We start from the raw sequence: 25,925 nt of genomic DNA, 5'->3' as shown, positions 1-25,925 counted from the left end.
GCGGATCTGGATGCAGTCTGTGGTCCTGTCCGTGTTACTGGTCTTAACAGATGTGCTTTAGGGTCCGCTGGGATTCTTCACAGAACCTGGAAGGAAGTCTGACTTTGAAATGAGAAACAGTGCTTTAAGATGCTTATAGAATTTTTTCTAATGGGGATATCTACTATATTATAATGTTAAGTTACAAGCTGGAGTTTTTACTCTATCAGAAGTCTTTATAATAAGATTGGAAGGAGATAATAAAATGATTAAAGTTGTCTTTCGATGGTAGAGTTGTAAGTAATTTCTTTATGCATTTTCCAATGTTCTGCAAATTGCAATAAAAATAAGCTGTGAGAAAGTGTTTTGTGATATACAGATTTTTTTTTTCCTTAGCCATCCTAGGTAGAAATGCATTTAATATGTGTTTTGAGGTAGAAATGTATTTCAGGATTTTTTTCTTTTAATCTTTTAGACCTCATTTTAATGCCACACATTAATTCCATTCTTCAGCAGATTTTCTGCTGACCAAATGTTTTTTCTTTTCATTTGGTCTAGAATAAAATTTTTCATTGGTCTGAAAACTTGTCAACCTTTCACAACAGAGATGTATGTAATCTTACTTCATTAATATATTTATAAATTCTGTTTATTCACATCTGTTTGACTATGATGCTGTTTTAGGCAAGGCTTATATTTGTGTGTCTTGAGTTCTGAGTTTGATATTAAGTTCACCTTCAAAGTCTTTCTTGTTTTTATTGAAAGCATTATTTACCTGTAAAATGTATGTCTCTCTAAAAAACTTAAATTGGTGGAACTTACGCTGATTGCCTATTTGTTACCGTAATACAGTTACTTAATAGGAAGTTGTGGGTCTACTAAATGAATTTAAGTCTTTGGTTTACTTTATGACTGTAGGAATTTGTGTCGCCTCATCTCAGAAGCTCAGCTTCCTGATTTGTGTCATGGAGGGTTTGCCCACCTTCCCGGTTAGAGTTTTTTCCTTCTGGCTGCGCTGAGCCTTCACTGCTTTTGTGCAGCTTTCTGTAGTTGCGGTGCCTGGGCTTCTCATTGCGGGGGCTTCTCTTATTGTGGAGCACAGGCTCTAGGGGGCTCGGGCTTCAGTAGTTGTGGCACACACACTTAGTTGCTCCATAGACCAGGTAGGGATTGAACCCATGACCCCTGCATTGGCAAGCAGAATCTTATTCACTGGGCCACCAGGGAAGCCTGTAGATTAGAATGTTATTTGGATGTGGTAAAATATCACGGGAATAAATTTTAAAAATCCATTGAGACTGACTTTTTTATGCCTATGAATACAAAATATTCATGAAAGTAATTATTTTTGTTAGCTAATTTAATAAATCTGTCAAATCAGATTCCTTTTTAAAAAGAATCATTCAGTTTCACAATGATTTTTGAACTAATGTGTGAAAAAAATTTACAGTCTGTCAGGTAGTGCCTTTATTTGCTTGTGATGCAGGGAAATAGTTTTTGAACAGTATTTGTGAATTGTCGCAAATGAAGAACATGTCCCAGTGCAAAGGGCATTTGTAATTATTTCTAATGTTGACATTAGGTTAATTTGGAATTAACCTAATTAATTATTTTTGGTTTGATGAAACATTAGGGCTCTTAAGTTCTTCCCTGGTGGCTCAGACAGTAAAGAATCTGCCTGAAATGCAGGAGACACAAGTTTGATACCTCGGTCTGGAAGATCCCTTGGAGGAGGTCATGGCAACCCACTCCTGTATTCTAGCCTTGAAAACTCCCATGAACAGAGGAGTCTGGGGGTCTACAGTCCATGGGGTCGTAAAGAGTCAGACAAGACTGAGCAACTAACACTAGGGCTCTTTTATGTAGTTTTTTGCAGAGGCAAAAATCAAAGCATGCTTTTTCTGCTATATTTCTGATTAATTTTGCATAGTGGAGGTTAGAAATATAGCACATATTCCACATGTGTTAATGATCAAATTTAAAATCCATATTTTAAAAGCTTGTAAATTAAAAATTAATTGTAAAACTACAGGTTAATGATTTTTAGGTAGATTTCCCAGTGTTATCAACAGAGAGGAAACTTTACTTTGTTCTGGAAATAATGAATAGTTCTGTTTGAACATCTAAGTTTCATTCTAAAAGACCAACGAAATGTGTATGAGTTAAAGCATCAGGACTAGAATTTAAAAGATAAGGAATTAATTTCCAAAAAGAAAGCATCAGATTATAGTATGATAAGGAAAGTCTTGATTTACATAGAGTTAGACTTTAAATATAAGACTGTACTTTACAAAATAAACCTAGGGTATGAAAGTTCAGGTGGTAATGCCAGGTATTAATTAAATGCATGCAAATAGATGGTTTTCACTTCTACTTCTTGACTAGTTGGAAGGATGTAGACTGATGACATGAAACTATATAGATCAGGAAAAGCTTTGTAGAGGGAGTGATATTTTGCTGAATGTCATTGTTGATATAGGAAGTGAGACCACTTGGCAGTTTTTCTTGTGTGGCTCATGGATTCAGTTTGTTTTATAGCAACCTTATGGCTTTAGCACTTTATTTATTTTAAAAATATCATACAGATAACAATTATATAACAATTACTCAAAACCAAAAACTTAACGAATAATTACAGTCCTACCCCTAATCTATCGATTTATAATTTTTGTTGGGCTTCCCTTGTGGCTTAGCTGGTAAAGAATCCACCTGCATTGCAGGAGACCTGGGGTCGATCCCTGGGTTGGGAAGATCCCCTGGAGAAGGGAAAGGCTACCCATTCCTTTCCTTGGAGTATACTCCTTTCCCAGTATTCTGGCCTGGAGAATTCCATGAACTGTATAGTCCATGGGGTCTCAAAGAGTCGGACATGACAGCGACTTTCACTTCACTTCATCTTCCTTTCTAGCCCATATTCACACACCTACATAATCTTATGTGGTTGTAATCTTAGTAGTTTGGTGTAATTTTCTGCAGATGTATCATATTAAAATTAATACAGGCTGATTTAGTACACAGAAGGCCGCTTTGAAAATATGGCAAGACAAATATTTTGAAATTTAAAATTTTTTCACAGGACATTTATTCTTTATGAAGTAATTACTATATTGTTCAAAACTGCTATTGCATTATTTTCTTTAATCCATTTGATTAAATTCTTTATTTACGATAGGATCTTTAAGAAAGTATGCCAGTTCAAACTGTTAGTTTAGAAACCCACATAATGCTAATTTTCCAGGTCCTTATGTGGATTAAATCAGTATACTCTATAAGTACAAAAAAATACAGATATTCACATAAACTAGAATTTAATGAATGCCAGTGTCCACTGAAGCAGATGGATAATGGAATGATCTTAAAAGGCTGCTAAAACATCACCTGCTAGATCCACCTGCACTCTGAAGGTATGTAGTTGGAAGAAGATCTTTGGCTAGCTGCTTGAGTTACTGGAAAGACCCCAAGATGCACAATGCCTCAACTGCTTTCTAAGGAGAGGAGGCTCGGCGTTCCTTGCTTCTGTGGAGTACAGTTTCTCAGAGTTTGCAGTCAGAACTTAATCGCTTGGGATCAAAGAGAAAATGCTCGTACTCATTATCATCCTCTCATAAAAACTCTCAGCATGAGAGAGTTCCAACTATAAACTCCCAGGGTGTGTGCACGTATGTTAACACAGCCCCAAGATAGTTATGAACGAGTCAAATATTGTCATTGTCTTCAGGGATCCTGCAGTCTAGTTGGGGCAATAATCATCTTCAAGTTGGAGCGTGTGTGTAAATAGCCAGGGAAAGTTGCACAGTGCTGTGAGTTTGAAAAGGAGGGTAAGCTCACAGCGCCCAGGGAAGTAGGAGAAACCTTGCTGATAAAATGGTTTTAAGCAGATCAGCTGTTAGGGCCAGTAGGTTCCTAGTTCACAGGGATGAGTGGCATTTAAGGAGTAAAGATCGCAGCATCAGGACAGCAAGGAGTCAGGAAAGTTGTGAGTGTCAAAGCCAGCCCTGCTGCGGTAAGTAGCATGCCTCAGCCTCTGGCCCTGGCCCACTGCTTCCTCCGCAAGCCCCATACCCTACACTCTTGCCCCATATTTGGGCAAATATTTGTTGGTTCTTTTCTGAGGGCTGTGGTTCTGTGCACTGGGGCACTGCCCTCTTGGAGCTCTGTTAATACTTCCATAGTGTGTCCAGCAGCCCCTTTACCACCTGCAAGATAAAATCTACCATCTTCCCAGTATCTAGACTCCTGTGCTTTTATAGCGAGAGGAGTCCTTTGCGTTTTATATATATTTTTTATATTTTTTGAGAATCTGGCCCCTCCCTTCCTTCTCTGACTTTATCTCATGCCAGCATCCCTCACCCTTTATATATATATAGTTCTGTGTAAAACTGAGATTCTTATTCCTCTCATATGTATTTTGATCCTGTTTTACCTTGTTCTCTATACTGATCTCTTTACATGTATCATTTTCTCTACTTGAAGAGAAAGAGCCCCTGTCTTTATCTGCTTGGTCACCTCCTTGTTATTTAGTTGCTGAGCCATGTCCAACTCTTTGTGATCCCATGGACTGTAGCCTGCCAGGCTCCTCTGTCTATGAGATTTCCCAGGCAAGAATACTGGAGTGGGTTGCCGTTTCCTTCTCCAGGGGATCTTCCCGACCCAGGGATTGAACCCGTGTCTCCTGCTTGGCAGGCAGATTCTTTACCCTTAAGCCCCCCAGCAAGCAGTAACCTCTTACCATCCTTCAAACCTTCCTTGGTCTCATCCTCTCTGAGAAGCGTCCTCTTGTCACCACATCCACTAATCTCCAGATGGTAATTTCTAGTTTTTTCTGTTCAGTCATTAATCACAATGTATATTGAATACTTATATCTGGCAGAGTTTTATTCATTTTCTAATTTCTAATACTTACCATGATGCCCATCATTCAAAAAATGTGAATTTAGGGGAACTCCCTGATGGTCCAGTGGTTAGGACATGGCACTTTCACTGCCAAGGGCCTGGGTTCAGGCCCTGGTCAGGGAACTAAAATTCCACAAACCACTCAGCCGGGCCAAAAAAAAAAAAAAGGGAATTCAGAACTCATTTCTGCAGTGAATTTGCTGCCCCAAGCATGTTATTCATTAGTCCTGGGCACTTGCATGCCCTTCATACTTGTCCTTTGTCTGATTCCCTCAGAGCCTGGGCTTCTCAGTTCCATGGAAATAGAGCCCTTTCTTGAACCTTAACCTGCTTGCACAGGGCCTGGCATTCTGCCCAGTGTTCTCCCCGCCACCATCTTCCCAGGAGCTAGACTCTTGCTTTCATAATGAGAGGAGTCCCCGCTCAACTGGAACTCTGAACAAAGCCATGGCTGCTATTTAGAGAACACTGCTGTGTTGCCCTGTCAAATAAGTGGTCTTAAAGAGCTGTGCTGAGCCAAAATCAATGAAAGCCAGTGAGGTGCACTCCTTTGCCCTCTCATTCCGATTTTGATTTGAATAGTCACTTCCAGCTTTGTAAAACTCCCTAGTTTTGGTTCTAGTTGTTCCCTGCCTCCTTTTTCTTTGCTGACTGAAACTCCTGGAGAACATTCAGGTAGCTTCACTAATCTGGTGTCAGAGGAAAGTAATGCGAAACAGGCTGGAAAGGTCAGTGGGGACAAGATTGTGGAGGACTTCCATTGCAGGGCAGACTGAAGCGTTTGTACCTATGGTGATATTAGCAGTGACATCACCCTTAGCTACCTCTGCTTCTACCCAGTCCCTTTACCCATTTCTGGGTCACTTGTCTCAGCCCAGGTTCATCATCCCATTGATGCTTTTCCCTATGTCCTTGATAGAGCCTAAGCCTGGCCCACATGCCAGTCCCCACCGCTTTCTCTTGTTCTGAATAGCTCAGGGTTGCTGGAGAAAGGCATGTGACCTTTGTGACTAGATCTGCCTCAGATAAGGACCATTGGTTTGAACCTCCCATGGGATTTCTGCTCAGCCACAGCATCATGACTGACCTGCCTTGTCCTAAACCCTTGTCCTGCTCTTCATCCCTGCAAGTAAAACTACCTCCTGCCTCGCCTTTTCTTCTTTCTCAAATCATCTCTTCCACCTTGTCTAGAACCCTGCTTCATTGGGGAATATAAGTTATGCTTTTAGTATAATTTAAACTCCCATGGTGCTTCTTAACCTTGTATCTGGAAACACAGTCAAGATGCCACTGGCTTATATATACATCTTTTCTTTCAACTGGTTGCTTTGCCCACAGCCTATATTTCTCCTTGTTTCAGTGACCAACTAACAAGTAGACTACATTTGTGCTGTACATTTTTTTAGTGTCTAGCACACATAAGATATTTGTTAAATGATGATTTCCTTGCAGTCTAGCCTCTGCTCTTCTGAAAGTGTGTTTGCAACTGTGAGATTTCTTTTATTTTAAACCCGAGAGCTTTCTTTGTCTTCATTATTTTTTAACTTGGATGGAGTCTGAAAGTATAGAGATGTTGGAGTCAGACATATATGGATTTAAATATTAATACTAGGCATGTCACTCTCTGTGTTTTTTTTTAAATGTATAACTCACCTCTGTAGAATGCATGAGGCTGTGACCAAATCTAGGTAGTTGCTAAATTTTGGTTCAATGAGTGAAACAACGTGTGAATGAAAATTTCGTTTCTCCTTTCCTACTCTACAGTTAAGATTTCCATTTTCAAGTGTTGGCTTTTTATTGAGATCCGGTGCTTCTCCATCCTTCTGGTCCTTCTTCCCTTTCTCCCTACACTTACTGTATAGGGAAGTTCCACCCCTAGCTTAGTGAAGGGGTCAGGCTGTGTAGTGAAGAAATGTGACAGCAGGGTGTGGTTGTTCATGTGAAATGTCCTTACTTGGCCTCCAGCCCACCGAGACCTTAATACAGGTTTTGTCCCCTCACTTTTGGCCTCCCCTTTCTCCAACTTCCTACCTGTTGATAGACTTCAACTTTCTTTGATCTCCACCCTCAGATCATCTTCAGGTTCATGGTTTCTCTCTCTCTTCCAAGCATGACCTATTTCTGGTTACTCTTTTTATCCTAGATGCTAACTTTATAGGTCTGGATGTGAGACATTCTGTTGCACGGGTGGAGGAAGAGTGTTTTAGTTAGGAAGGTTATAGGGAACTGAAAATTACACATGCTTAAAGTAGAAGGTAATTTTGGGGAGCATTTTGAGGTAGTTTGCGGAATCTTCTTAAGGACTAAGCCAGACTAAGCTCCGGTAAAAGCAGGGATGCAGCCAGACCTCAGACACCAAGGACTCTGTCTTGTTACAGTCTGGCTTTCTCTGTATGCAGCAGATCATGGCTGCTGGCAATCCTCAAGGCTTACGGCCTCAACACTAGAGAGATTCTGGGGTTTCCCTGACATACAAGGGCAGGAAATGGGAGGGCAGGGTAAGTTGGCCTCAAATGGGCCCAGTGTGAGTCAGTTCCCACCCTTGGACTAGTTAGCTAACCAGGGGGCATGAGGTCATATGAAAACTGTTGCAAACTACAGAGTAGTTCCCAGCAGGAAGGGAGGGTACTAGATACATAGCCATCATCTTCAGAGAGGTTGTTCACATTTATAGAATCCACTGCATTTTACGTAAGTTCTTACCAAGCCCTCACAATTACCTTGGGAGATGCGTGGTATTAGTCCCATGTATAGTTGAGAATGTAGAGCTTAAGTGCTAGGATCACCTCAGAAGTTGGCATAGCTAGAATCTACATTGAAAAATCTGTCTGATTCCCAGGCCTGAGTACTTTCTATTGTATCACCTGTCTACCATTGTTGCCTACCCTTGGTTTGTTTTGAATTCATTATTTTCTAAATTCGGCAGCATATGTTAACCCAGTACGCCTTGTTTCTATGTCTGTGGCTACCCAGGCGAACAGAATACATTGCCTACATAGAACTCTACATAGCAGAGTTCTACAGCTGGTGTGGCAAACTGACATAAATATGCATAATTAAGCATATTCAATAAAGAGATTTTAGTAATGGAAATGGATGAAAGACCTGGACTTTCAGAAAGGTTTCCAGAGAGAACACTGAGTGGGTATTTGCCAGGTGGCTCTGAGGAGTAAGGACATTATTGTTGGCAGAGCTGAGAAGGGCAGAGCAGAGAGTGGGTGGAGTATGGGGGAGTTACCTGGGAGCCCATCGTTCCAGAGTAGGGTGGTGGTGGTGGGGGGGCAGAGAGTTTGTGTGAAAAGTTGAGAGATGAGATGGGAAAAGGAGTCAGGGGACAAATTATAATGGACTTTGTATTCTTGCTGGAGAGTTTGAGATTTATTGTATCATCAGCGGAGAACAGTTGAAGGTTTTTTACATGAGGGACCTGCATGACCCTGTCTAAGAAACACTGGCAGGAGTGTGGGCAGGGGATTGGAGAGGAAGGAAAGGAAGTGGAGGGAACCTGTTAGAGAACTCTTGCAAGGGCCTGCACTTGTTCAGAGGGACTAAATTTAGAGATACTAAGGAAACAAAGTATAAAACTTAATGACCAGTTAAATCTGAGAAAGCAAAGGTCAGTTAAAAATGCTGGGTTTTCTTTTTTTTGCTTTTTTCCTTCTGGAATTGTCTTCTTTCTGCTTCCAGCACCTCCCTCATCCACAAGTAATTGTCTAGTTAATTGCTATTTATCCTATGCATGCCCACGTACACACCGTATCACATCCATTACTTCCCTGCAGTACTCAGCATCCCGGAAATTATTTATCAGTACTATGTCTGTCTTACTATTTTGTAAATTCTGTAAGGACAAGGGCCTTGTCATTTCTCTTGTTCTAACACCTGGTTCAGTACTTGGCACTTGGAAAATGCTCATTGAATGCTTGGTACATGAGTTTGAATACTGTGGAATTTCTGAGCAGAGATGCTTAGTTGAAGTAGATGACAGATTTGAGAATTAGGAGAAAGGTTGGAAACTTGGGAGCATTCTCCACCTAGTGGTAACTGAAGTCGGGGTGGAGAGATGGCCCTGGCAGCATACGGAGAGAGAGGAAAGAGCTCTGGAGAACCGCCGCGTCAGCTATCTGTAGTCCAAAGATGTCAGCTCAGATGCTGGAGAAGTGGCAATTAGAGAGTTAAAAGAAGAACTAAGTTGGAGAAGGAGAGTTCTAAGAAGGAGGGAGGGCCGATAAGGAAGGAAGGAAGGTGGGAGGGAAGGAAAGGCCAGCAATACCAGATGCAGTGGAAAGGTCACAGATGATAAGGATGGCAAAATATCTGTTGACTTGGCAGCTCGAAAACTGACCGCTTTAGTGAATAGTCCCATTGGGAAGGTAGGTCTGTGCTTCTTGGTGTTGCCATAACAGATCACCACTCATTTAGATGGGTTCAAGCAACAGAAATTTATTGTCTTACAGTTGTGCAGGCTGAACTCCTGCAAGTCAGGTATTGGCTGGGCCATGTGCTCTCTCTGAAGCCTCTAGGTGAGGGCCCTTCCTTGCTTCTTCTAGCTTCTGGGAGTTGCAGTCTTTGGAATCCCTTTGCATCATTCCAGTCTGTGCCCCTGAAGTTACGTGGTATGTCCCCTATGTCTGTATCCCTGTCCAAATTTCCCTCTTTTTATAAGGACACCAGACACTGGATTAGGATTTGTCCTAATCCAGTATGACCTCATTTTAAATTGATTACATCCGCTAAGACCTGTTTCCAAATAAGGTGACATTCATAGGTTCCAGGATTTAGGAACATATAATTTTGTTGTTGGGGTAATGGGATCTAGAGGGAGCACAATCCAACCCACAACTGTCTGGAAACTGAATTATCATATTTTGAGCCTAGAATGGGAGGGCATACAGGAGGCAAAGAAATACATCAAATGTGGAAACCTGAAAAAGCTCTCTCTATAAGGAAAAAAAAGTGGGAAAAAGTGGTAGATATTGGGGAACACTGGGAGGAGAAAGATTGTGTATTTTTGTTGTTGCTCTCATTGTTATAATTCTGAAATTTATTAAAAGCGTGGATCCTTCCTAGGCACCACTATAGCAAAATTATACCTGTCATGCAAATGTAAAATTAACACATCAAAGATTTTATTCAACTCATTAATTAATGAAGGAATCAGTAAGAGGTTAAAACGTGTAGCGTATTTGAGAGACTCGGTGTTTAGATAGGCAGTCTTAGGCTGTGATTGCTAGATTAGATGACTAAAAGTGGGCTATTAGGGCTTTAAACTGTAATATTAGGATTTTTTTTCAACTGTCCAAAGATTATATGCAACTCCACAGGACAAAAATCTCCAAGTTTATAGGAATAAAACTAGCATATGACCCGGCAGTCCCACTGCTAGGCATATGCCCTGAGAAAACCCAAAACTGAAAAAGACACAGGTACTCCAGTGTTCATTGCAGCAGTATTTACAATAGCTAGGACATGGAAGCCACCTAGGTGTCCATCAACAGATGAACAGATAAAGATGCTGTGGTACAAATATATAATGGAATATTACTCAGCCATGAAAAGGAACCCATTTGAGTCAGTCCTAATGAGGTAGATGGATTTGTAATTATACACAGTGAAGTGAGTCAGAAAGAGAAAAACAAATATCATATACTAACACATTTAGATATAGAATCTAGAAAGATGGTACTGTTGAACCTATTTGCAGAGCAGCCGTGGAGACACAGACTTGTGGAGACACAGACTTGTGGACACAGCTTGAGGGAAGGAAGGAGAGGGTGGGAAGTACAGAGACGGTAACATGGAAACATACATTACCATATGTAAAATAGATAATCAGTGGGAATTTGCTGAATGACTCAGGGAACTCAAACTGGGACTCCGTAACAACCTAGAGGGGTGGGATGGGGAGGAAAGTGGGAGGGATGTTCAAATGAGAGAGGAGGAACATAGGTAAACCCTGTGGCTGATTCATGTTGATGTTTGGTAGAAACCAACACAATACTATAAAGCAATTGTCCTTCAATTAAAAAATAAATTAATTTTTAAAAATCTGCAAGTATATGCAGATGAAGACTAGGACCTTTAGTTGATGATAAATTACAGGTCCAGTTAAATACTTTGCTCTGTAATTTTGGGGCAGCTTTTGGTCTCTATGGCATTTAAAGTTTCTGCTGCTCACCTTTTTTTTTAGCCTCTTTCCAAGTTTCAGATAATTTTTCTGCCATAGTTATTATAATCTATTGAAACAGAGATGGGGGCGTGAGAACCTAATGTTCGAATGTTGATGAAATTTTGAGAAACACTGAGTAAAAATACTGGTGACTTTCAGTGCCCATCTGAGATCAGGATCCATTATTGTTATGACAGCTGTTCCTTTGACTGTGATTTTTTTTTTTTTCCCAGCCGTGCTTGGCTCCTGGGCAGAGAGAGATCATTTGATCCCAGGTGAAGGGTTTCTCAGGCAGATAGATCCTCAGGAAGGCATAGTGGCCAGGAAGTGAAGGCACCAGGAAGAGTGTAGTTCACACACTGGATGTGAGATCCAGGCTGGGTGGGGAAAGAAGTGGAGCTAAGGGCAACATAACAGATGGGGAGAAAAGAGAGAAGTTCACAGAAAGCGAGCAGTGGGTGTAAGAGAGCTGAAGGGTCAGGAGGCTAACCAAAGAAGTAAGACATTAAAAGTTTCTGACTTTTCACAGATGGGAGGGGTCTACAGTAATAGCAAAAACAACGTCTAGGTTGTATTTTCATGAGTCACTGAAGTGAAGTAGAGGTCATCTGGGAGAAGATTAGTGAGAGTTACTTTCTCATGATTTATACTTTTCACAGGACACTGTACTCAAAGCTTTAAAGCTGCTGTAAATCTTCTAAAGTAATGAGCCATTGTTCTGATGGCTTAGCGAGGCTGTGCCAAACGCACCGGATCTACATATGATAAGCAAAAGCCTTTCTGGACTTTATGACTGTAATAATACCCTCAGACATTTATTGAGTACATTATTGTGGATTAGGCCCTTGATACTAGGGAGGGTCGGAGAAGGCAATGGCACCCCACTCCAGTGTGCCTGGAAAATCCCATGGATGGAGGAGCCTGGTAGGCTGCAGTCCATGGGGTCACCAAAGAGTCGGACACGATTGAGCGACTTCACTTTCACTTTTCACTTGCATGCATTGGAGAAGGAAATGGCAACCCGCTCCAGTGTTCTTGCCTGGAGAATCCCAGGGACGGCGGTGCCTGGTGGGCTGCCGTCTAGGGGGTCGCACAGAGTTGGACATGACTGAAGCAACAGCAGCAGCAGCAGGGAGGGTTTTTTGCTTTGCTTTATCTTTTTATTTATTTATGTATGTATTTATTTTTGGTCCGTGCTGGGTGGTTGTTCTCTGTGGGCTGTCCTGCAGTTGCTGCGAGCGGGGCTGCTCTGTGGTTGCAGCGCCTGGGCTTTTCATTGCGGAGGCTTCTCTTGTTGCAAAGCTGGGTCTCTGGGGTACGCGGGCTTCAGTAGTTGCAACACGCTGCCTCAGTTGTTGTGGCTCCTGGGCTCTAGAGTTCAGGCTCAGGAGTTGTGACCCATGGCCTTAGCTGTTCTGTGACATGTGGGATCTTCCTGGGCCAGAGATCTAACATGCATCTCCTGCACTGGCAGGCAGACTCTCTACCACTGAGCCACTAGGGAAGCCTGATAGTAGGTGTTTTCATACAGTATCTCATTTAATTCTTACCCTGTGTGGTTTGAGATAGTAGTATACCCATTTGAAAAAAAAACCTGATCTTTAGCAGCAGTAAACAACCTTCTCAAGATCACAGTGAGTGGTAGAGCATTTACATTCATCGTGTGACCCCAGGGCCCATTTGCTTAACCATTATGTTCTATGTAGAGTGTGTGCTTGGTGGGGATTGAAGAGGATTTTAACATCTCACTTTCCTTCATGTGATTCAGTTTTGTAAATTATTACTACAGGCAGGCAGGAGTTTGGGCTTAAAGAAGATTGAGCTGCAAGCTGTTTCTTTTCCTTAAAATTGCCACCATGACCCTCTTGCAGCTCTCGGCACATGTCCATCTTATTGCAATATTTTTTCAAAAAAAATGAGTGAAATTAAAGTAGGGCCTTTAAGTTATCTTTCTGAGATTGTCGTGATGCAGCTTTAAAAATCTTAGAGTAATAGGATTTATATAGTACTTTGCAGTCTGAAAATTCTTAGTGCTAAATAATGCATTAAAAATCTTCATCGATGTCAAATGAAATAATGAAATAGGATATCCTGGTTAATACTTGCAAGTCATTTTTCGGAATGCCTCTCTTCTCCGTTTCTTACAAGCTCTCACAGATGTGTTACAAGATGTGACAGAAGTGACTCTTATTTAGAGGAAGTATACAGTCAGACTCACCTGTGCACTGTGACAAAAACCCCTGAAAGTCCCCTGGAAAAATAAGAGCCTCTCCTAGTTTATGATGATTGTAATGAAAGTTGCCCTGCTTTACGTTTTTGGCATATTTATGCAAGTTTCCTACATTTGTGCTTGTTCTTGTTAAAGAAAGTGTTTTTAGAAGTCATTTCGTGTTCATGTTAATTAAATAAGATAATTTCTATTATTTTTAATAGTAATGTGACTACAATATGGGGTTAGCTGGAGGGTTATATAAAATCAGCATCATGAGCACATGTTTATCTAAAAAACACACTTGAAGTTTAGAAAGCAGCCTAAAATAAGCATGTGTTCTTTGTTGTATTAATTCACTGCTATTTAAATTAATATTCCTTGTGTTTTCTCTTGAGATATGTAGTAAAAAAAAAAAAATTACTCAGCTATTTTCCTGGAGCAGTATCAAAATTTGTATCTGGCTAACCACATCTGACCTGACAGTATTCGGAGGAAGTGAACACATGTTCTCTGAGTAATCCCCTAGATAAATCTGCAGCCGAAGGGGCAGTGAGATCAAATTCCAGTGTTTTCTCTCTACTGAAATAAAATTAAGATTCAAAAGTTGCATGAAGAGGCTTTCTACCCTGTATGGCCCACTGTAGTCTGGTAGAGACCATTTAGGGGAGAAGGAGAAGTAGCTGACAAGCACGGTGGTGATGATGGAGCTGGAGAGGGAGAAAGAGCTGGCCACATGGAGTTACTGATGAGAGTGAGTGTATGGATTGGTCCTACGATACCCATTTTGAAAATTATTTTTCCAGTAGTGGTTACACTGTCTGTCAGTTCTACCTTGTGAAAGTGAGTAATAGTAGGTGGTGTTAGCCGGGTCACAGATTATTATTCTTTCCAGTTACAAAGCTAAGCAGAAAATCTGGAGACTCTTACTTCCTGACCCTATTACCGTCCTTTTTCAAACACTCGTGTTAAGTGAGGGACCCCGACCAAGAAAAATACTTGAGGGCTGTAGAGTAATAAGAAGAACCTCTCCCCCTCCCCTCCCGCCACTTTGGCTTAAAGAAAAATAAGCTTTCTGTTTATTTCTTTGACCTTGTGGGGAAAGCTATTCCCTGGGTTGTACCTTTAGCCAGAAGAAAAGGAACTAACTCAGATCTTCTGTTGGAAGATCTTTCTGTTGGAAGAAGACCTAGCCTTTTCTCCGAGTCAGCCCATCTCAGCCTTGACACTGTTGGACACTTTGGGTCCATCACCCTTTCTTCTTGGGGGCTGTTCTGTGCCTTGTAAGGTACTTGAGCCAGCATCTTTGGCCTCTACCCACTGGATGCTGGTAGCACCCTCCCCCTCCGGTGGTGACCTGTCTCTTGTTATTGGTTAGTCGCTCAGTCAGGTGGGTGGGCTGCCACGCCCGCCTCCAGGGCATCTCTCCCGCCCATCTCTGTGCTCTGCCAAGTGGAAGGTAGAATTGCCCCAATGTCCCCCACCCCGATTTGAGAACCTCTGCTGTCATGTGTTAGGTGATTTGTTGATAATATTTTCCCGATTTTAGTGTTATTTTAAAATATCTTGTCCCATTTCAAGTATTTTGGTGTAGAATAGGCTTCGCTTTTAAGCACTGTAGAAATAAACTGGAAGCACATTTTCTAATTTGGGGGCAACAATGAGCACAAGGTCTTTCTTTGATTTTAGAATTCAACATTGTCACCTGTGGATGCATGGTACAGTGTTTTTTTTGTTGAGCAGGTGGGGACCCTTTTGTGGGTCAGGAATATATATTTAAAACCATATTGAGTCACAGTGTAAAATACATTTCTTGCTTTGTAATAACAGAGAAAAACATTTGAAAACTGCTGGTCTAGTGTCCCTTTCTGACTGGAGTATTCTAAACATGTTCTCCATAGCATTCGGTATTTGTTTAGGCCAGCTGAACTATTTATCAAATCAGGTTAAACTTATCAAATAGACTTGGAAATATGAAACATTCAAGCTTGTGAGTTGCAGTAGGTTTGAGACTTTCTTTTAACTTTAGTTTCTGGTGCATATCATCTTGTTTGCAAGAGGAGAAAAGCTCTGAACTCCATCACATATTTTAGAACATTCTTGGCACGTAACTTGTGGACTATTCATGCCTTCCCCCTACACAAGCTCCTGAAAAAAGACAGCTCCATTTTAATTGTTTTCATCAGCACGTGTGCAAAAATCCTATTTTTCATCGGTTAGTATTTATTTTGTTAACTTTTGTAAGAACTACACTGCATAGAGGAAAAGGCAAAAAGACACTTTGTGTATTTATGAAGAATCAAAAAATATGAACAGAAAGATATCTTTAAATTGATATCTAAAAAAGATATCTCCTCACACTTTGCTTGTAGTCTTATTGAAAAAATCATTTTTACATGACAACCTTAGGTTAAATAATAGCCTGTGGGGAATACATGAAATGCCACAATCTGCCTTTACTAAGTTCTGACTTCAGCTGTTTATAGCAAAATTCTTGGCTTTCTGAAATCCATCAACACTTCTAATCATTTAAAAAACTGCCTTGGTTTTATACATACTAAAGAAAATACACTTATATTTTGAATTACTTATTTATTCAGGGTTACTTTTTAAATATTGAAACACTTCCAGAAAGCTCGGTTTCATCTTTTCAGTGGTAAGAGTACATTTCTGACTAGTTTCATATTGCTATTAATAGAAGTTCTCTTAGGATGGTTGTCTTTTTCTCTAAGGAAAAATGTTGGTGATTATTCAAAAGTTATTTAAATTATAATTCATTTATTTTCACAAGGGAGGTTTTTGTATCTCTGTGTTTTTAATTTAGATGATATCTAGTAGTGATATTAAAGGTATTTTCATGGTAGTTTCAGGGGAAATTTGTGGTTATTTGCTACTCCTTTGAGTTGTATAATGTTCTAAAATTTATATTTGTAAAAGATCCAGTGGATGTATCACAAAAACTCACAGGTTTATTTAATGGTGCCTTTCTGTATTATGATATTATTGAGCCACAATGCCTCATTTTTGTGTGTGGAGTGAAGGCAGGTGTAGAAGACAAATGAAGTCCTGGTGGGTCAGATGGTAAAGAATCCACCCGCAATGAGGGAGACGTGGGTTCGATCCCTGGGCTGGGAATATACCCTGGAGGAAGGCATGGCAACCCACTCCAGAATTGTTGTCTGGAGAATCCCCATGGACAGAGGAACCTGGCGGGCTACAGTCCATGGGGCCACAAAGAGTCTGACACACTGAGTGACTAAGCACAGTGTTGGTTAAAAGCTACCAACAGAGAGAGATTGATTTAAGAAGCCAGATGTTGGTATTGACCTTAGTAGACTAAGTAACGATGCTAATGTGGATTTGAGAGTAAAATTTCTTCTATTAGCAAAAGACACTAAGTATTGTCCTCAGAATCTAGGTACAGAGTTGTTGTTCCTTCCTTGAAGCTAGTTTTGGGACTCATTAGAGATAACTTCTTCATAGGTAAATGTACAGTTAGCCTATGAAAGAAACTTCTTTATTCATTCAACTCCGTTCAGTCCAGTCGCTCAGTGGTGTCCGACTCTGCCTCCCCATGGACTGCAGCACGCCAGGCCTCCCTCAGTTCAGTCCAGTCACTCAGTCGTGTCCGACTCTGCCACCCCATGAATCGCAGCATGCCAGGCCTCCCTGTCCATCACCAACTCCCGGAGTTCACTCAGACTCACATCCATCGACTCAGTGATGCCATCCAGCCATCTCATCCTTGGTCATCCCCTTTTCCACCTGCCCCCAGTCCCTCCCAGCATCAGAGTCTCTTCCAATGAGTCAACTCTTCGCATGAGGTGGCCAAAGTACTGGAGTTTCAGCTTCAGCGTCATTCCCTCCAAAGAAATCCCAGGGTTGATCTCCTTCAAAATGAACTGGTTGGATCTCCTTGCAGTCCAAGGGACTCTCAAGAGTCTTCTCCAACATCACAGTTCAAAAGCATCAATTCTTCGGTGCTCAGCTTTCTCCACAGTCCAGCTCTCACATCCATACATGACCACCGGAAAAACTAGATGGACCTTTGTTGGCAAAGTAATGTCTCTGCCTTTCAGTATGCTATCTAGGTTGCTCATAACTTCTCTTCCAAGGAGTAAGCGTCTTTTGATTTCATGGCTGCAGTCACCATCTGCAGTGATTTTAGAGCCCCCAAAATAAAGTCTGACACTGTTTCCACTGTTTCCCCATCTATTTGCCATGAAGTGATGGGACCAGATGCCATGATCTTCGTTTTCTGAATGTTGAGCTTTAAGCCAGCTTTTTCACTCTCTGTTTTCACTTTCATAAGAGGCTTTTTAGCTCCTCTTCACTTTCTGCCATAAAGGTGGTGTCATCTGCATATCTGAGGTTATTGATATTTCTCCCAGCAATCTTGATTCCAGCTTGTGGTTCATCCAGCCCAGCATTTCTCATGATGTACTCTGCATAGAAGTTAAATAAGCAGGGTGACAATATACAGCCTTGATGTACTCCTTTTCCTATTTGGAACCAGTCTGTTCTTCCATGTCCAGTTCTAACTGTTGCTTCCTGACCTGCATATAGGTTTCTCTATCCATCACCAGCTCCCAGAGTTTACTCAAACTCATGTCCATGGAGTTGGTGATGCCATCCAACCATCTCATTCTCTGTCATCTCCTTCTCCTCTCGCCTTCAATCTTTCCCAGCATCAGGGTCTTTTCCAATGAGTCCTCTCTTCGCATCAGGTGGCCACACTATTGCAGTTTCAGCTTCAACAACATCAGTCTTTCCAATGAATATTCAGGACTGATTTCCTTTAGGATGGACTGGTTGGATCTCCTTGCAAATAAACATTTATTTTACAACTGCTACTTGCTAGATACTATGTTCTTATTCATAGGCTTTTAAAACTCTGTTCTAGTAAATAAAATCAGCCCTGCATTGTTCTTAAAAATAAAAACTCAATGAAGTAAGCCAGAAAGAAAAACACCAATACAGTATACTAACACATATATATGGAATTTAGGAAGATGGCAATGACGACCCTGTATGCAAGACAGGGAAAGAGACACAGATGTGTATAACGGACTTTTGGACTCAGAGGGAGAGGGAGAGGGTGGGATGATTTGGGAGAATGACATTCTAACATGTATACTATCATGTGACTTGAATCGCCAGTCTATGTCTGACGCAGGATGCAGCATGCTTGGGGCTGGTGCATGGGGATGACCGAGAAAGATGTTATGGGGAGGGAGGTGGGAGGGGGGTTCATGTTTGAGAATGCATGTAAGAATTAAAGATTTTAAAATTTAAAAAATAAAAAACTAAAATTAAAAAAAATAAAATAAAATAAAAACTCAAGATAATAGAAAATTTTCTTAAATTCATCTGTATCCATATTGAGGTTAAAACTCAGAATTGTCACTTTTAATAGTTCTTTTTTTTTTTTTAAGTTCTGAACTATTCCAAAAGGTGATTATAAACAGCTCTTTTGAAGGAGAAAATACTATCATTTTGAAAGGTTGTATTCATTTCCCTATTAGACATTTATTTGAATCCCGTCATTAAGGAATGCTAAATGATTCAATTGGAGCAGCAGCTGAAATTTTTTAATCAGTATTATTGTCTCTTTCTAGGTGCTCAGTGAAATAGCACATTTTATGATAAAGGGAATAATGAGGATATTGGATTTTTACAATGTGTTAAGTTAGCTAGGTTTCCATATTCAGTTGCTGAGGGAATTTCTGGAACAAATAATGCTGCTGCCAAGATGTGAAGGGTTGCTATGCCCTCCTCCAGGGGACCTTCCCCACCCGGGGGTCGAACTCCCATCTCTTAAGTCTCCTGCATTGGCGGGCAGGTTTTTCTACCACTTGTGCCACCTGGGAAGCCCCAGTCTTTAGTGTAGCTTAAGTATTTTTAGAGATCATTCAACTTCTTACAGAGACTTTAGAAGAGGCTTGTGGTATTTATAAGTAAATAGATGAAGCTGATCGTGTAGATTTATTGTTGTAGTTTTATTTATTTTGAACAATTACTGTGAACTAATACTCTTAAAGATTGGATTTATTATAATATATATATATATATATATGGTATAATTGTTGCTAAGTTATGTTTACTTCTGTCTGATTGGAAAGTTCTTTGAACTCATAAAGCTAACCATTGATTATTTTGACCTAACCTGGTTTCTTCTGGCTCACATGAGTAGATTTACCAAGAACCATGTCATCTAGTTTATCTTGTGTATGGGAGGAATTGGTGGTTGGTATAAAATACCTGATAGCATACATATTTTAAAATATTCACAAAACCCTGATTATTTATAGTGTAAGTTAAAGATGTAAAGAATAATATATCACTTTTTTTTTTTTTCAAGGTGATGGATGTGGACATACTGTACTAGGTCCTGAAAGTGGAACCCTGACGTCTATAAACTACCCACACACCTATCCTAACAGCACTGTTTGCGAATGGGAGATTCGTGTAAAGACGGGAGAGAGAGTGCGCATCAAATTTGGTGACTTTGACATCGAAGATTCTGATTCTTGTCACTTTAATTACTTGAGAATTTACAATGGAATTGGAGTTAGTAGAACCGAAATAGGTAGGACATTTTCAATGTATCAGTGGCCAGAGATTTAAAACTGAAGCCATATTAGATATTTAACATTGAGTAACTATGCTCCATAGGATATGTGGGAAATTATTGGAATGTCTGGAAATCTTAAATTTGAATCTTCTTTTGGGAAGAGAAGATTCCTGTCTGTCCTGTCTACTTTTCTAGTAAGCTTGTGTTGGTTCCTTTGCCACAGGATACCACTCTACTGCTTCTAAGGAGGAGAAAGTTAATTATCTTTTTGTATTGGTTTTTTTCTTTGATAATTTTATCTGCAGTTAAATATAAGTCATGCTTAGGAGTCAGTATATCATGGTGGTTAAGAGCACGGGTTTTGGATTCAAACTTCATGTTACTAAAGTTCTAACTCTGCTTTGAGCTTGCTCTGTGTCCTCAGGCAAGTTACCTGATCTCTGTTTCCTCAGTTGTAATATAGCAAATGAGACTAGTACATGTGAAGTGCATAGAATGGTACCTGACATATAATATTTGCTTAGTAGATATTAGCTGCTGTTGTCTTTATTTTTAGCTAAGAACAGTGGTTCTCAATTATGGCTGCATTTTAGAGTCACCTGGATAGACTTCTAAATAATACCAGATCTCTGGTCTCCAACCTAGAGCAGTTGAATCAGGATTGGTTGGGACCCACACCTTGGGATTTTTAAAGCTTCCCAGGAGAATATACTTTGAGGTCAAGTTGAAAACCTTTGGCTTAGAGATCAGCACCTTTCTCTTTAGCAGGAAAGGTAGAAAAATTCCTAAGACTATCTTGGTGAATTAATATTATAAAATAAATAACTCTAAAATTCTTTGTGACTTTTACTGATACAAGTATGTAAAATGTCTTTTAGAACTATAGCCGGAACTTAGTATCTTGTTCTTTTGAGCATCGTGTTCATCTCCTGGGCTCCTCTCCATCTCGAGGCAAACCCTTCATCTCTCCCCCACTTTTCAGCCGCTTACCTACCGAGAAAAACAGTTCCTGGTCTATTGAGTGATAACCACTGTTGTCTCCCAGTCAGCTCTCAATGAATCTGGCTTCATGATCACCATGTGCATATTGCCTTGAATATATGGTCTCGGATAAGCTTTTAGAAACTCAGATCGCCCGAGGAACTATCTATTACTTTAACGCTAATAGAAGGCAGCTGGATATTAACTCCCTCCTGAGGTGATGCAGTAGGGAGTCAGCAGTACCACTTGAGCAGCTTTGAGACAACGTTAAAAAAAAGTGAACCACGATCTGATCAAGCCCTTAGCAGTTTATAGGAAATAAAGGAACTAGAGAAACACATTCTATCAACCAAAGACTACATATAAGTGGTGTTTTTTAAAAAAAGAAAAGGAAGGAGATCAAGATAACTGGCATGCATTAGAGAGAGATGTCTTCCAAAAGTAATGTGTGGACCTTGTGATTTTGTTTGGACCTTGATCCAAACTGATTGCAAGAAGACATTTTTAAGATAAGCAGAGAAATTTTAGGGTAAGGTAAGAGTAATTGGGCATATAGCAATAATCAGGAATAATTTTTTTGTGTGTGGTAATGTTATATTGGTTTGTTCAAGATCTGGTTTGTTAGAGACATTCTGAAGTTCAAACAAAATGTCTTGGATTTGTTTTTAAATATGTCAGAGAAAAAAGTGGTAGGAAGAGGGCAGGTGAAACCAGAATGGCACACCGGCCACATGGGAGTGCATCTCTCTACTTTGGTGTTTGGTTTTTTTAAATTTCCATAATGAAGGTGCTTTTTATTAAAAAAAGAAGACAAGAGGATTATGTATTTGGACAATAGGGTTATGCTGCTAAAGAGGAAGAGTGACATGGGAAAGAAATGGAGCACAGGTTTTAAATCACTCACCAGGTTCTCATCCCAGTTCTTAGGACCTACCTGCTGAGAATCCTTTCTACAGGGCATCGGTCCAGACTGCAAAGTCACCACCTGTACCATAGGAAGAATGGTACAGGTAAATGAAGTAATACTTCACAGTGCTCAGCTCTCCCTTATTTCCATGGGGTTTGTTTTCCCTTGCTATCTCTTCATACAGGTGAGGTCAAGGGGACTGAGTGTTGATGATTCCTGTTGAACTTTAGTTCTGCTCCACCCCACCTCCCTACCCCTCCCATCACCACCTGCCTTATATCCTCTGGTCCTCCCATTTGAGGAGCTGTTTGGGGGGGGGGGGGTAGAAAAGTAACTTTCCTGACTGGCAGAAAAATAAATATCATTCAAGAATAACTGTTTAATATTCTGATTGAGTAGATATGCCAGGAATTACAGGATAGAAACAAATATATGTGGGCATTAAGAGTCCAGTGACAATGGTAAAGAATCCCGTTTTCTATGTTATCTTTTCTCAGGGTCCCTTCTGAATAGAGGCAGCTTCAAATGAGCTGCATTTTCCTATAAATATGGTTCCTACTTTGTTATAAAGCTTAGATTTTCTTTTCCCCCTGTAGGTGTTAATTTTAGGGACTTTTCTACCCTGAGAGATTGTATTATGGAATAATCAAGAAAAGAAAGCGAAAGGAATGCTTTCTCAAGGAGTCACTTTTTAAATAGTAAATCATTAGAATGTGACTTAATTGATAAAGCACTTTTGGTTTACGTGGTTATTTTCTATTTTCTTTAAAGAGTAGGCAGTAATATGTAATATTATTTAAACATATGAGTTTATTATGATACTATATATCAACTTTCTAAGTAGCTAGACTGTCCAGAAATCTTTGTGAAATTAGTGTAGTGGTACTTGCTTTCATTGACAAAAAGGATGTTTAATGATAGAGTTAAGACTGGCTCTCTAGATCTGTTCCTTTTATAGGCAGATTGTGTTGGAATGAGAAAATTTCATTGCAGCTTTTCCCCTTTGATTATTCTTTAATCCTTGGTGTCTGAGACATAGTGGTTGCTCTATGGTTGCCCCACAATCATAGAGGTGAAAATTAAATTCATTTGTCGTTCATCTTAACTTTCTATACATATATAACTCCAGTATTTTATTTTGGTCCATAGACATCTACTAGCATCATTTCCCTGATGGATATTATTGATAATTAGTCCAAACATGAAATTTAAAAGAAAAATCTTTACTCACTTGTAACCTTTTCCCACTCTATTGTATATATTTTCTTCCTGGATTTTGCTTAAAATTTCCATTTTAAATGAACTTTTGGGGAGATGAAGGAATTTGTGGGTAGATCTCTAAAAGAGAAGCTAAATATTTTCAAACCTAGTAGCTATTAAAGGAAAATGCATTCTGTAGAAGAAATGTAAATGTGTGTCTATGTGTTCAAAGGTATATTTAAAGATATATATTCTGTTTTAAACCTTCATCCAAAGTATCTTTAAAAATTGTGTCTCTTAGAGTCTTCATATAATATTTACAAAGAGGGAAGCTGAGGTCCTCAGGGCTTCATCTCGTAAATGATTCCGTGTCTGTTACATTTTCAGAGAAGTTTCTCTTTCTGTATTGTTTGTCCCCTTAGTCTATAATATGCTTAGGTCTTCCTTGTTTAAGAGAAAAAGTAAATATATTTTCTTTCTCTTTACCACCAAACCTCTTGAAAAAAGTTGAAATGATGATAATATTAGGTATGTAATGATGATAATGATTTCTAAGATTTTTTGATTTCTTATTCTGTAGAGGCTCAGTTTAATAATGAAAATAACCACCATGCATGCAGTGCTTGCTATTTGCCAGGTACTATTCAAATCACTTTTGTCAATTAACTCATGCAGTCTTCACAAGAACTCTTGAGATAGGTGCTTTTCTCACCCCCATTTGCTGATGAGAGAACTGCCGCACAGAGAGGTTGAATCAGTTGCCCAGGGTCACACAGCTGGCAATTTGCTGTGTGGAATTCAAACCTAAGCAGCCTGGCTCCAGAATTGGTGTCTCTTACTGTAAGCCCTTGGCATGCTTGATTGTATTGAGTCCTACAAGAATCCTACACATTATTCCCATAAAACAGATAAATTTAAAAAAGGTAAGCAACTTGCCCAAAGTCATATAGGCAGAGTTGGGACTTGAATTAAGGTCTGGCTAACAGCAAAGTCTATAACCTCAACCACTAGGCTATAGAGTAATAGATACCAGTTATTGGTAGGTATCTATTGGCAGGTATTAACAGGTATCCAGCCAGTACACAAGACACAAGAGACATGGTTTCTATCCCTGGGTTGGAAAAAATCCCCTGGAATAGGAAATTGCAAACCCGCTCCAGTATTTCTTGCCTGGAAAATTCCATTGACAGAGGAGCCTGGCGGGCTACAGTCCATGGGGTTGCAAAGAGCAGGACCTGACTGAGTGTACACACGTGGTGGTCGTGACATCACTCCTTAATTTCTTTACTACATGGTCCACTTACCCTATGGAGAAGGCAATGGCAGTCCACTCCAGTGTTCCTGCCTGGAGAATCCTGTGGACGGAGGAGCCTGGGGGGCTGCTGTCCTTGGGGTTGCACAGAGTCGGACACGACTGAAGCGGCTTAGCATACATGCATGCATTGGAGAAGGAAATGGCAACCCACTCCAGTGTTCTTGCCTGAAGAATCCTGTGGACGGAGGAGCCTGGTGGGCTGCTGTCTATGGGGTCGCACAGAGTCGGACACGACTGAAGCAACTTAGAGCAGCAGCAGCCACTTACCCTAAAATGTTGAAACTAGCAACTTTCTAGTAAACATTAACTTTTTCCTTTATTTATTTTGAAATAACCTTTTTTTGGGGGGTGGCCACGTGGCAGCTTGCAGGATCTCATTTCCCTGATCAGGGACTAAATCTGGGCCACAAGAGTGGAAGCCCAGAATCCTAACAACTAGGCTATCAGGGAACTCCCTATTTTGACATTATTTTTTCTTTACAGTCAGTATTATAAAATATTTAATAGTAGTTTCAACATAGGTATTGACCAATCAAAACAAATGTCAGCCCTGAAAAATCTGTTTTCTACAGTGACTGAAATATGTTAACTGATGCACAAACATAAGAGAGACAAACTTTTTATACAACAAACACAACTTACGTGAAAGCTAACCACCCAGGGGTAATACCTGCCTTCATTAACTCGATCGGATTTCTGTTACAAATTATCCTGATCCTGACCCTTCTCTCTCTATAAATCCTAGCTGGACCTGTAGCTCTTCTATTTAGCTTCAGCCTCATGCTTAATTTAACTCTCTAAACCTCAGTCAGCTGATTTTTCTTTTTGAGAGCTTTGTCATTTTCTCTTTGGATGATGTTCTCAAAAGTTTGGTATTTTGCCTTCCAAGGGGACACTGGAGATGTCTGGAGACATTTTTGGTTGTCCCACTGAAGGAGAAGGCAGTGTTACTGGCATCTAGGAGGTGTATTATGTGTCCTACAGTACATAGGACAGGCCCCCAAAGTACTGTCTGACCCAAATTCTCAGTATTGCTGCTTTAGATTGAGAGTATCAGCTCACTGCCTCTAAGTTGATCCTCAGGTAGTTAGCATTAAAATAAACATTGTACACATACTGTTACTGTTAATAGTTTTTTAGTTTTATTGCATTGTGCTCAGAAAAATTATAATATTCTACTTTATGGAGCTTGCTTTTATTTTATGTATACCCTAAGATATCTTTTTTTGTGACCGTCTCGTGTATGCTTGAGAGGAAGATTTATTCTCTAATAGTAAGATATAAAGTTTAATATGCATCCAAAATATCTTATTATGCTGTTTAGGTTTTCATATCTTTATTTTTATCTACTTGATCTGTTTCTAGTATCTTTTTTTCTTTTGGCATATCTTTGGGTTTTTACTTTTATAAAGGTGATTGCAATGTTGTTGCATAGTTATTCATAATTATAATGTCTTCATTTTAAATCATGACTTCTAGCATTAAAAAGTTTCTCCTTTGTCATATTTAGTACTTTTTAGTTTGCATTTTTTTTTTCTGTTATTAGTATCATATAGACACCTTCCTCCTTATCTCTTTTAACATTCATTTGCTTGGCATTCCTGTCTTTGCTCATCCCTTTCCTTTTAGCCTTGCTGAATCATTTTGTTTGGGATGCATTTCTTATATATAACATGCTTGAGGGTCTCATTTTATGAA

General features: G+C 39.9%; 1 protein-coding gene, 1 long non-coding RNA gene and 1 other non-coding gene across 3 annotated transcripts in view; 2 read left to right on the top strand and 1 right to left on the bottom strand.

Moving 5' to 3' along the window:
• On the bottom strand, positions 1 to 25,302 carry LOC138418998 (uncharacterized). The gene is made up of 3 exons (XR_011248833.1): positions 24,217 to 25,302; positions 21,740 to 21,790; positions 1 to 86 (listed from the first exon to the last, which is right to left on the bottom strand). It is a non-coding gene; the product is annotated as an uncharacterized lncRNA (long non-coding RNA).
• Positions 1 to 25,925, top strand: part of DCBLD2 (discoidin, CUB and LCCL domain containing 2) — an 83,969-nt gene that overhangs the window by 2,723 nt on the left and 55,321 nt on the right. Inside the window, exon 2 of the mRNA XM_069550762.1 lies at positions 19,612 to 19,839. Coding sequence (XP_069406863.1) covers positions 19,612 to 19,839 — 228 coding nt within the window. The remainder of the gene's footprint in view (positions 1 to 19,611; positions 19,840 to 25,925) is intronic.
• TRNAE-UUC (transfer RNA glutamic acid (anticodon UUC)) lies at positions 4,923 to 4,995 on the top strand. The gene has a single exon. It is a non-coding gene; the product is annotated as a tRNA-Glu (tRNA).

The sequence above is a fragment of the Ovis canadensis genome, chromosome 1, assembly GCF_042477335.2.
Source record: "Ovis canadensis isolate MfBH-ARS-UI-01 breed Bighorn chromosome 1, ARS-UI_OviCan_v2, whole genome shotgun sequence".
NCBI lineage: Eukaryota > Metazoa > Chordata > Mammalia > Artiodactyla > Bovidae > Ovis > Ovis canadensis.
The sequence above is the reverse complement of the archived record's forward strand: the minus strand, read 5'-3'. Positions and strand labels throughout refer to the sequence as shown.